This window comes from Morone saxatilis, unplaced genomic scaffold (assembly GCF_004916995.1).
Source record: "Morone saxatilis isolate NCDOM2014 unplaced genomic scaffold, NCSU_SB_2.0 Contig15, whole genome shotgun sequence".
Lineage (NCBI taxonomy): Eukaryota > Metazoa > Chordata > Actinopteri > Moronidae > Morone > Morone saxatilis.
In genome coordinates, this window is record NW_023339707.1 from 11568473 (window position 1) to 11579620 (window position 11148).

Genomic DNA, 11148 nt, shown 5'->3' on the forward strand with positions numbered 1-11148 from the left:
TTTAGTCATCGGTTGAGTTACTGTTTCTTGTTTATTTCTAAATGTTTGGTCAATAAATGCATCACTGCAAACTGCAGTGAAAATCCAAACCGGTTTCTGATATAGGGCGATGGAAATGTACATATACACACTTTAAAGATTATTATTTTTCCAGATAATCACAAACTTACTACAGGGACATTGTCTTTGAAATAAAACAAAATCTACAAAGTGAGGGAGATGATCAAACACACTATTAGGAACACCCTAATCCAAAGATCAGAGAAAATCAGAAGACTTGTAAAGGGATGTCCCAATCCGATCTCAGCAACGGTATCGTTCCTATGTTGAGCTTTATTGATCCAATTACAGCTTTCTTTCTTTTTCTCACAAACCTTTTGTACAGTGCAGCTCTTTCTTTCCTTCACTCTGAGCTCTGAGAGAGAGCAGGAGCAGCCCCGCCCGCAGTGAAACTCTGCAGCGGACAGGGCTGCCTGTGCTCGGAGGAGACAGTGGTAGAAATCTAAAAGGCACACGTAACAGGCCACTGCAAGTGCAACTAAAAAAACAAAAAGCCAATATAAGTAATTAATTAAGGGTTGCACACAGCACCAGAGGAGAGGCAGCTGTCATACTCTACATATGTAGAGACAGTTTAACATGTGCAATGGTGTATATCAATATTAAACTCTAAAGATGAATAAAATAAATTAGTAATTTGTATTGTGTGTTTTTGATAATTAATGGCTGTTTTTTGTTTGTTTTCAGATCAATTCTAGAAAAAGAGGGACCAAGATCACTTTTCCGTGGCCTGGGGCCGAACCTTGTTGGTGTCGCCCCCTCGAGGTACAGTGAAAGTGTCTACACAACACGTTTTGGTTATATCTGGGCGGTCCATCCTTTGTCATAGCAGTTTGGATTAACAAAGGAAACCTGTGTGTTAATGACCTGCCTGTTGTACAGGTTACTGAGGACACACAATGACGTGTCCTTGTATTCAAACATATGAAGCAAAGCAGAGGTTAAGAAGGCCACGAAGTGAAGCAGAGTGTGGGTTTCTCCGTAGAGTCTCACTTTACAGGTTGTTATACCAGAAACCGCTGAACAAAGAAAACAAAAATAAGGAGGGGTCTGTGTTTATATTTTTCTCTTTAACGGTTGAAGGCAGTTACTGGCTTTATAAACAGGAAGCCGTTGCCATGACAACGACTTCCGTGACCCTCCTAGCCTCAGAGTTTTGTGAGTCAGCTGTTTAGTTTAGTCAACATGAGTAGGCCTCTGTATTTGTAGTTAATTAAACATTTTCTTAACTTGAGGCAAGTAAGATAAGGAACAAATAAAGAAACTATGTTTAACGGTTCGATTGAGTTTTACTGAAGCGGTAATGAGAACAGCTGGATAATAATTGATCTGTTCTTTTATTGGTGTGTGAACGTTTACATTGAACACAAGTTCTGTTTTATGTGGGTGTACCTTGTGAAGTTTCAAATTCACTGTTGCTCTATTTTTAGTGTCAACAAATGCTCAGCACTTTGCCCTGTTCAGTCACGGTTTAAAATCTTGAAAATAAACTCTTCTTTAAAGCGGTGATATAACCGTAAAAGGAATAGTCCTAATGCGTTTGCCACAATATGTTGATCAGACTTTGACACTGTGTTAAACCGAAAAAAGGTCATGGGTTGTGTATATTTTCCCAGTGGTTAATGAGTAGCTGCAGAATGATCCTTTGCTCAGTTATTCCACCGGCCTTCGTTCCACTGCTCAGCTTGGACAGGCTCACATTCATAGCAGCTCTGTGGGCATATGCAGTGCCCAGTGCTTATTCAGCCCGTTCTGGTGCAGTGACGGTTTGTTCCAGAAGCCGAGCGGAGAGAGCAGCACCCGACTGCTCTGGATGCACTCTGTCAATGGCCAACACAAGTCCAAATTGAATCATTTGCATAATTGCCCAGCTGTTATAAAACCCACATTCATATTTAAGCCGTGTGTGTTAATCTTTACAGCTGCCACTGTGTAGAGTTCTTACCAGGTTGTTCTCTGTGTTTCAGGGCCATTTACTTTGCTGCATACTCGAAATCTAAAGAGATGTTCAATGGACTGTTTGTCCCTAATAGTGGAGTGGTGCACATGTCCTCTGCTGGTGTTGCAGGTGAGCAGTCTACATACATGTAATGGGCGTCATGTGAACAGCTGTAAAATGTAATGCAATCCAGTGCTCTGCAAAAATAGTTTTACACTGTAAATAAAAAAACAAATCCTACATGAGCCGTTTTTGAAGTTCGTAAATTGAACATTATAGTAAAAGAGCATATCTGACTGCATTATATTTTGCAGATGTTTATTCTTCTGGCCGTGTGAGCCCACTGGAATCCCTTCAGTGAATTTGAGCGCAACAAAAACACTTGTATCCATACCTAGTTGTTATAAGTTACATTGAGAGGATGAACTGAATCTTATGTTGTGCTGCAGTATAAAACTGAATATGCTTCTTTTGTCCCCCATCCTCAGCTTTTGTTACTAACTCTCTGATGAACCCCATCTGGATGGTGAAGACCAGGATGCAGCTGGAGAAAAAGTGTGTACCCTCTTAATTTTGCTTGCCCTGTGTGAACTTACATTTTTAGTAGTAAGCTGAGGGCACGCCATATTATGTGACCTTTAGCAGAAACCTTTAACAGAGCCCCCCTTCACGGCACTGTCCTTGGGTTATGCAGCAGGCGAGACTGAGCTTGTGATCTGACTCCATAAATACACAGTGCTGACGCACTGTCCTGCGTGCAGTAGAAGAGTCTATATTTACATTACTGAGTACAGGGCAGTAGTATCGTGTGAGGTCACAGGAACACGTCTTTTCACTCTGTCTTTAAAGAGCACCTGTCCTGCAGTGCAGAATTGTTGCTTTATGAATGAGGAGGAAATGATTGTATCTCAGGCAGGTGATACGAGTTACTCATTCAATCCAATAAGGAAACCCGAGAATATTACATGCTTCCTTATAGGGTTGAAATTTGACTAATCTTAGCTTAGACGATACAGAAGATTAACAGGTTCCAGTTTTGATCATTTATCAAGTAAAAAATGCTGGGGAGAACTGTATGAAGATTGTATGATTGATGATCATAAACCGTTAAGATAGTTGTGATTTTGGCACTAATGAACCTGACTGGTTTGACTTTTTAGAGCCAGAGGAGAGAAGAAGATGAATGCACTGCAGTGTGCCCGCTATGTTTACAAAACAGAAGGGATTCGGGGCTTCTACCGAGGCCTGACTGCATCTTACGCTGGCATCTCGGAGACGATGATCTGCTTCCTGATCTACGAGACACTGAAGAAAAACCTTGCCAAGAACCAGGAGAAAGGAGCATCAGACTTCCTGAGTCTGATGATGGCAGCTGCTTTTTCAAAGGGTTGTGCGTCTTGTATAGCCTACCCACACGGTAAACACTTGCATCCTTATTGTTTGTCCATCTATTGTCCAGGAGAAGTATTTATATAAAAGAATAATACCTTTTTTGTTCTCTTTTTGTTCCTCCACAGAGGTCATTCGGACAAGGCTGCGTGAGGAAGGCAGCAAGTACAAGTATTTCTTCCAGACAGGGAGGTTAATAGCGGTGGAGGAAGGCTATGCAGCTTTTTATAGAGGACTCATTCCACAGCTAATTAGACAAATCCCTAACACAGCAATCGTCCTCTCCACATACGAACTCCTTGTCCATCTGCTGGGAGACTCCAAGTAAAGAAACGCATGAAAGTTTGTCAGGAAAAAGGATTTCCCTGACAAACGATGGATGCCACAGAAGACACACTGGGCAAGAGACTTTTTAAAAATTCAGCACAAACATTTTTTCAATGTGGTGCTACAGAGACTTTTATGGTGGAACTGAAGCAGGTTGTACTGTTATCCAAAGAGCTAAACACATTATTTTATTCAAAGCTTGTCGTTAGGAGTTTATCAAAACTACTTAAGAAGTCGTGGTACTTTTATTAAAACTCCAAACCTGTGAAAAAGGTCATCTTTTTAGAGGACTAGTGTTAAGTTAACTAAATTATTTTATGTTTTGTTATTTTATGACAGTGTTTGTTTTGTTTTATCAGTGGTAAATGTACCAACACGCGCGACTCATTTAGTAAATGATGGGGAGTAATTCAGATAAAGTGCTAGTAATAGTGCTGTTCCTCGCAATGTAATGGTCACACAGATCATTTTGAGATTTCTGTTTCACAAATACAACGTGCTGGTTTTGAATTTTGAATTACATAGAGATTTATCATACATATAAATATATATACAGGCTTATCTGTATGTTTTCTTTGTTAAAAAAACAGTCACCTTTTGCATTATAATGAGAACTCAGATGCTTATTTGACCAGTGGCTCAATAAAATGCATCAAGAAACTACATCCGTTGGTGGTTGACCCCAATACTGAAGGTATTTTGTTTAATACAAAAATCAATTTTTATGGTAAGCACATAGCACATATTGTAGAGCAGGGTTGTTGCACTTTTAAGATGTCTCAATAACAAATCAGAATACTAAAGGGACTAGTTGGTCAGTTAAGTTCTGACATGTAAACATGTACATTTGAGAGGGGGAAGAATCTTCAGTCAGAGCTTTCTTTTAAGGAATTAAAGTCAAAGCATCAGAATAATCCCTAAAATGTACTTAAAACACGAGGTAGTGCTTTTATGCTACGACTGGACGTAAGGTTTGTGTTTTTTAATTGTTTTCTTCCATGTAGTGTAAGTTGCTGAGAATGTGTTACTTTTTTGCAGTAATACCTGCTTCACCTACGGTCACACAGAAACAAGTCTTTCACATATGCCTATAAGACGTGTTCAGCCCCTTGGACTTTTTCATGGTTTGTTTTACAACATTGAGCTGTGGCTCTTATGATTTATAATCATAAAAAAAAGAGAATATCTGATGCCAAAGGAAAAGTGTACATATTGACCTAAATTATATTTATATAATTTACAGTAATTGTGAAGTCACCTTTAGCAGCAGTTAGTCTTAAGTCAGTGTGTGTGATATTAGTTTTACACATCCACACTGCAGTTTGTTCCTGTTCTTTGTATAACTGACCATGGTCTTTGAAGTTGCATGGGTACTGTGACTCAACTCAAGTCCTACCACCAATTATGGGTCGAATTGAGGTTTAGACTTCAATTTGGCCACTTTCAAGACTTCAAGAACATTGTTGTTTTGGAGCCTCTGTGGCGTGCATGGAAAATAAATCTTCTGCCAAGTCGCAGTTATCTTCCAGACTGAAGCAGGTTTTCAGGATTTGTCTGTATTTTGTTTCATTTTATCTGCTTCCTTCACAAACCTTCCCGGCCTCGGAGAGGTGTCTGTTCCTGATGACTCGTGGCCATTCATGGAAACAAATTAGATACCGATATGAGGTACTTAAAATACAAACACACATAAAGAAGATGGCCCACCCGGCACTAACAGGGAAACCTTGTCATCTATTCCAGGAAAATGCTACAAAATGGAAAAAAAAGCCTCTGGGCATTTATTGGGTTCGTCACTTTACTTAGTCAGAACTGCAACTCAGACATGAATCAGCAAAAATGTCTTCTTCCTGTTACGGTTTCGGTTGATTCATCCACACTCTCCTCTCCAACACGGAAGAAAAGCCTCGTGACCAGATGGTGTTAAGTGGGCAGGCGGCAGCAGGAGACTTGTGTTGGTGTTAAATCTCACTGTGGATATTTGTGTCTACATAGATAGTGACGGAGCTGCTGGTCCCATAGTAACGCCTGTTCCTCCCACTACAACAGGGGACCACTTTACAATACGTGACCCTTTATAAACACTTTATACGTTGCAATTCATGTTTTTATTAATGCTAATAAATCATTTAGTAATGCTTTATAGATCAGTTATAGGTGATTAATAAGCACATTTTTAGGCTGCGAGCTTTTGCTGTTGTTTCTCTTCCTCATTGGTAAAGTGAGTCTAAATTTCTTAATAAGTCATCAATTCTGCAGCTACACAAATGTTGATAGTTAATCAAATATTACAACTAGTACTAAGTATGAAATTCCCCCTTTGTGCTTCCACAGACAGTATTTTCCTTTTTTGACTAATTATGAAAGTAAATCTGTACACTGTAGCTAAATTAAATGTAAAAAGAAGAATTAATTGCAGTTAATTATGTATCTGTAGCCAGTATGTACAGAAGGAACAATTACAGGGACCAGTTATGCTTTCACTTTACACATGGCATATAGTATTGTTTTAAGATAGACTTGAAAAGGTGAAACCTAATTATAATCTATCTTTAAAGCATAAGTAAATTAGGTATTTACCATTAGTAAAGAAGCTTATACACCCATTGTAAATGGTGACTTATTATGAGACAGCGGTACTCGATCTGTGCTGGAGCACTTAACAGGCTCCAGATTTGCTGTGTGGTAACTTAATCAAAAATGCAAGGCGCTCTTTTATATTGCATAACTGATCCAGGCCCTGGTCATGGCGTTGAAAGTGAAATACAGACGAGACATGACACAAATGGGTCATGTGGCTGAAAGCTGAGAGGGAGTCAGCACTGTGAAAACCTACCCTGCTGTTTCATGTCAAAATGTCACAACTACTCAAGACCATTCAGCAAAGTCAAGACACATTTCAAAAAGGAAATAGCAAAGAGTAAATGCTTTATTTGAGAGCTCCTCCAGAACCACAGAAGACTTTATAGACTGGGTGAGGAGCAAACTGAATAATCACTAAATTTATGTTTCTATAGAAAGTTGGTTTGTTGGATAAATCAAGTGCATACTTATTAAAGTATACCACTGTACAATCACTCTGTAGGGTAGGGTTTGTAGCTATTTAATTATTCAATTCACCAAATATCACAATATTAAAGTAATATAACTGGATTACTTCCCATTACTTTGCATCAAATATGCAAAGACAAGAGAAAAGAAATGCCAATAACAAGTATTGATTTAAGATTAATTGAACAATGTAACCTTTAAAAAGATGGACAAATTGAACATTTTTAGCATCAAAACTTTGTCCTCTGCTCTCCATTTTTTTTGTTGAATGTATGTATTTTATATTATAACTAAAATCCCTATTTTTCAACTAAATGAAACTGTTATCCTTTGTGGTATCCTAAATGACCTAACTGAGTTACATGTAGTCCATAACTCCCAGTAAGGAGGAACTAATGGGTTTACATGCAGCTTATGGTGACCTCTGTCTGCCGCAGGGAGAACGGCTCAGCGACCGTTGACGTAGTATGGCGGCCTGACGGCATGAAGCTTTTCCCTGCCGCCGTCCCGACCCCTCTCACGGACACCATGTTATAATGACAGCAGCCCGGGACTCACCAGCTGCATTTCGCATTTTTTGTTTGTTTTTGTTTTTGTTTTTGTTTTTGTTTTAATCTCAAAAAAAGAAACTTAAATGTGCCAGCGCTTTAACGTTAGCGTTTCCCTCAGTTCTCGACAATGCCTCCAACGGCCGTAACGTACGGTTGGTCCAAGTTGCCTAGCCGTTAGCCGTTAGTCGTTAGCCGTTAGCTTCCCAGTTAAGTTAGCCCAAAAAATCCAAGCGTTTGTAGCACACAAGCTAGCTAATGTCTCGTGCGATCGGTAGCGTTCAACGGCTGTCAGCATCATCACCACGACAACGGGGCTCCTTCCCACCCGGCTGGCTGATGGACGGGTGAGGGGGACGATGCTCACATTCCTCCATATCCTTTTAACAGGTGAGCACAGGCGCATATTCCTGGTAGCTCAGGCTCGTTTTGCCAGCTAGCTCCGCGGCAGGACCAGCGAGGTGGCTCACGGTTCATTATGCAACCGGACAACTTAACCAGCACTTATTCGAGCTGCACTTAGCTCGGTTAAATGGGTTACTGCCTCATATTCGTCGAAGAAAATATAGTGTGTTTTCGTATTTCTGAGCTCCGAAGTATCCTGTAATTACGCTATGACTTGACATTTTTGACAATCTAATAACGTTTTAATTAACGCTTACCATTGTAATGTACACAACATATCGGGTCCACCTAGCCTTAGCTCACTCAAATCAAAGCAGTCTAATACAACAGTCCTATAATAAACAGTAGTTATCCTCATAAAGGTTATATTGTTCGGTGTTTGTTTTAGGGAGGCGTTCATTAAAATGTATAGTTATGTCGGAGGTTGTAGTATTGTATTATACTGAGAGGTGTTTAGTACAACCTGTTATAGGTAAATAGGTATTAGAAACACCTCTGTGTGTAATGCAGGACAATTCAATACAGCCTCCACAATGATCATAAAGTTGAATCAACGCCTCTCGAAAACAGTTTCAACTCTGAACAACAATCGTGTGTCTTTGCCTGATGATAATCTGTATGTTTAATTTCTTCACAGGCCTGTTTGGTGTTCTGTGGGATGGAGTTGCTGCGTTTGGTGAGCCTGGGATTGATATAAACCTGCTGCATCCACAGCCGTTCCCCACACTTTCTGTCCCACTAACGCTGTCTCTGACCCACAGGTGGAGTCAGGCTAGTGGACGGTGAGAACAAGTGTTCTGGCAGAGTGGAGGTGCTCCGCCATGACCAGTGGGGGACTGTCTGCGACCACGGCTGGGACCTCCGGGAGGCCGATGTGGTGTGCCTGGAGCTGGGCTGTGGCTTAGCTGAATCTGCCCTTCATGGTGCAGTATTTGGTGCAGGCGAGGGAGAGATCTGGCTGCGGCATGTCCAGTGCTCTGGACACGAGTCCAGTTTGACCCGCTGTGCTGTCGTCCTGCACACTAACACCTACTGCACCCACGAGAATGACGCAGGGGTGAAATGCTCAGGTGAGACTCTGCTCTGTTTCATTAAACAAGGAGCAGTGCCTGATGCTTGACTCATTTATTTAAACTGAGTATTTAATCTGGACAAATAGCTGGAATAGACAGACATTATCTAAGCACTGAGGTTCATATGTTATCCTGCCGTGTCTTATGTCCAGGTCAGAGTGTTAACTGGTCAAACCTTTTATTACCATTATGGTGTCTTTCCTCACAGGTACCCTTTTGATGCCCACCCTCAACCTGCTTTCGCCTCACACTGTGTTCTGTCCCGGGGAGGCTGTTCGCTTCAGCTGCAGTGTTCTGCTGGGTCACCACCTCAGTGACTTCCACCTGTACAAGCATGGAGTGTCCACACCACTGGTTACGCAGAGGGCGGACCAGACCCAGACCAGAGTGGAGCTGACACTGTCCGACATAGAGACCTTCCACCAGGGCAGCTACAGTTGTCGGTACAGGATCAAGGGCGGCTTCCCTTCTCAGCTGCTCAGCTCTCCACCCAGCAACTCCATCAACATCACTGTTGGTGAGTCGTAACCGCATTGTCTAATCCAGATTACCAGTGCCCGTTTCTATAGCACATTGTTTTGTTGTGCAACCTATACGAGACATTTTATTCTCTGCCCGATGGAACCTGAAGTTCCTGTCCTTGAATCAGGTCTGATTTCATTTTATTAAAGTCCTGTACTCCTAACTAACAGCACATCAAAGCTGGATGGAAGTCCATTGTTGCCCGTGGGAGTAGTATGTGTAACAATATACGTAATCTAAACACAAACGTCCTGCATCTCACAGGCTTCTTCGGTCAAAGACGTCACACGATGATACTTTACTTCCGTGTCTACACAGGAGGCTCAGCGTGAGCAGCACGTTAGCAGCAGCACACTTCAGTTCTCCTCCTGTGTCTAAACAGGATGCGTTCAGGTCACTAGGGTTTAGGCAGCGCTCTCAGCTCAGCACACAATCCTTGTAGTTACGCAGGTAAAGTGGAAGAAAAGTGACTCAAACATGGCTCAACATGTGAATAGCTGTGGCCTGATGTTAATGTTCACATTTTTGTTGTTTATTGTTAATACAGGACTCTCACAATAAAATCAACAACCTCACTGAAAAGGCCATTATATTTTAGAATATGTGATAAAAACATTAAAGTGTTAGAAGGAAAATGATTCCTCCATCTTTTCAAGAAAGGTGGGACTTCTTTTTGTTTTTCTTTCTCAAACTCTATATTACCCCGAATAACCTATTAAACCTCTTTTCACCTGATCAAAGTGGAGCTCCTGACCCCCCACCACTGGTACAACACGTCCACTGAGGCCCCGGCTGGTTCCGTCCTTAAAGGCCACAGTTTTAACATCACCTGCTCCACCCCGCAGCAGTACCCTGGAGGTTCCTTCCAGCTGCGTCTGATCCGCTCCAACGGCACAGTGCGCCAGTCCCTGCCTGCCCTAACCCCGTCCGTCACGTTCACATTTCCCAACGCCCAGAGCTCCAACGAGGGCTATTACTACTGCCTGTATCGGGTCCAGCTGGGGGGACGCACCTTCGTGTCCAGAGAAAGCCAGCCCCTGCCTATAGCCATCAGAGGTAAAACTGATAATATTATAGACACCAGACCATAGATGGATCATATAGGTAAAGAATAGCATACATATGTGCACACCAAAGTTATTCTGTACAGCTTTTTTGTGTTTCTTGTTTGCGTCTGTTTTTCAGCTGCGAGTTAGTCGCGGCAGTAGATTAAACTCTAACTATGAAAAGCCATCCTGTATGTAACTTACAGAGAAGTCCTCTCCCCCTCAGACCCAGATCCAGTCCTCAGTCCAATGGTGATCAGCTGGCTTGTGTCTGGCCTAACATTTGTTGTAGCCGTCATCGTTATAGTCATTGTGGCCAAGGTGCTGTGTAACAAGGAGAAGAAGCCCTCTGAACTGGAGCGAGAGACCAGAACCTGTAAGTTCCCTTTTCCACCTCCCTTAGACAGAAATGACATTTTAAAAGCAGAGTAATAGATGTGCTTCTGTCTACAGGTGTGGACAACACTTATGTTGCCTTATCAATTAACAAGCTATGACGGGGGTATGCAGGCAGCTGATTACTACAGGTAATGGAGGGCATGATTCTTGCTCAAACAGTGCCTATAACATGGTATTTACCCCTTGGAGGTTTCCATGATGCATTTTAATCACCTTATTAGTTCCTCGGAGCTTTGTTTTGTCCTCAGTGTGTAAGTTTTGCCACGATACTGTCGGACCGATGTGACTTCTGAAACTAATTGGCACTCCAGTTAAAGGGGATGACTACATCTGCAAACGTTTTAATTGGGTAATTAATTTAGATGTCTTTGTATATATATATATATATA

At 41.6% G+C, this 11148-nt stretch overlaps 2 protein-coding genes across 2 annotated transcripts in view; both read left to right on the forward strand.

Moving 5' to 3' along the window:
• The window catches only part of slc25a33 (solute carrier family 25 member 33), an 8908-nt gene extending 3665 nt beyond the window's left edge, over positions 1–5243 (forward strand). Inside the window, exons 3-7 of the mRNA XM_035656466.1 lie at positions 748–825; positions 2028–2128; positions 2488–2554; positions 3160–3416; positions 3517–5243. Coding sequence (XP_035512359.1) covers positions 748–825; positions 2028–2128; positions 2488–2554; positions 3160–3416; positions 3517–3716 — 703 coding nt within the window. The 3' untranslated portion in view covers positions 3717–5243. The remainder of the gene's footprint in view (positions 1–747; positions 826–2027; positions 2129–2487; positions 2555–3159; positions 3417–3516) is intronic.
• Positions 5244–7212: 1969 nt separating this feature from the next.
• Positions 7213–10888, forward strand: si:ch211-150o23.3. Its single transcript, XM_035657296.1, has 7 exons — positions 7213–7704; positions 8357–8395; positions 8481–8789; positions 9001–9309; positions 10056–10370; positions 10587–10736; positions 10814–10888. Exons 1-7 carry the CDS (start codon positions 7674–7676, stop codon positions 10855–10857), a joined length of 1197 nt encoding a protein of 398 aa, XP_035513189.1. The 5' UTR covers positions 7213–7673; the 3' UTR covers positions 10858–10888.
• Positions 10889–11148: the final 260 nt, after the last annotated feature.

Coding starts and splice junctions, on each gene's coding strand:
- si:ch211-150o23.3 (XM_035657296.1), top strand. CDS start 7,674: ATGCTCACATTCCTCCATATCCTTTTAACAG. Junction 8,396..8,480: donor GGATGGAGTTGCTGCGTTTG/GTGAGCCTGGGA, acceptor TCTGACCCACAG/GTGGAGTCAGGCTAGTGGAC. Junction 10,737..10,813: donor GGAGCGAGAGACCAGAACCT/GTAAGTTCCCTT, acceptor TTCTGTCTACAG/GTGTGGACAACACTTATGTT.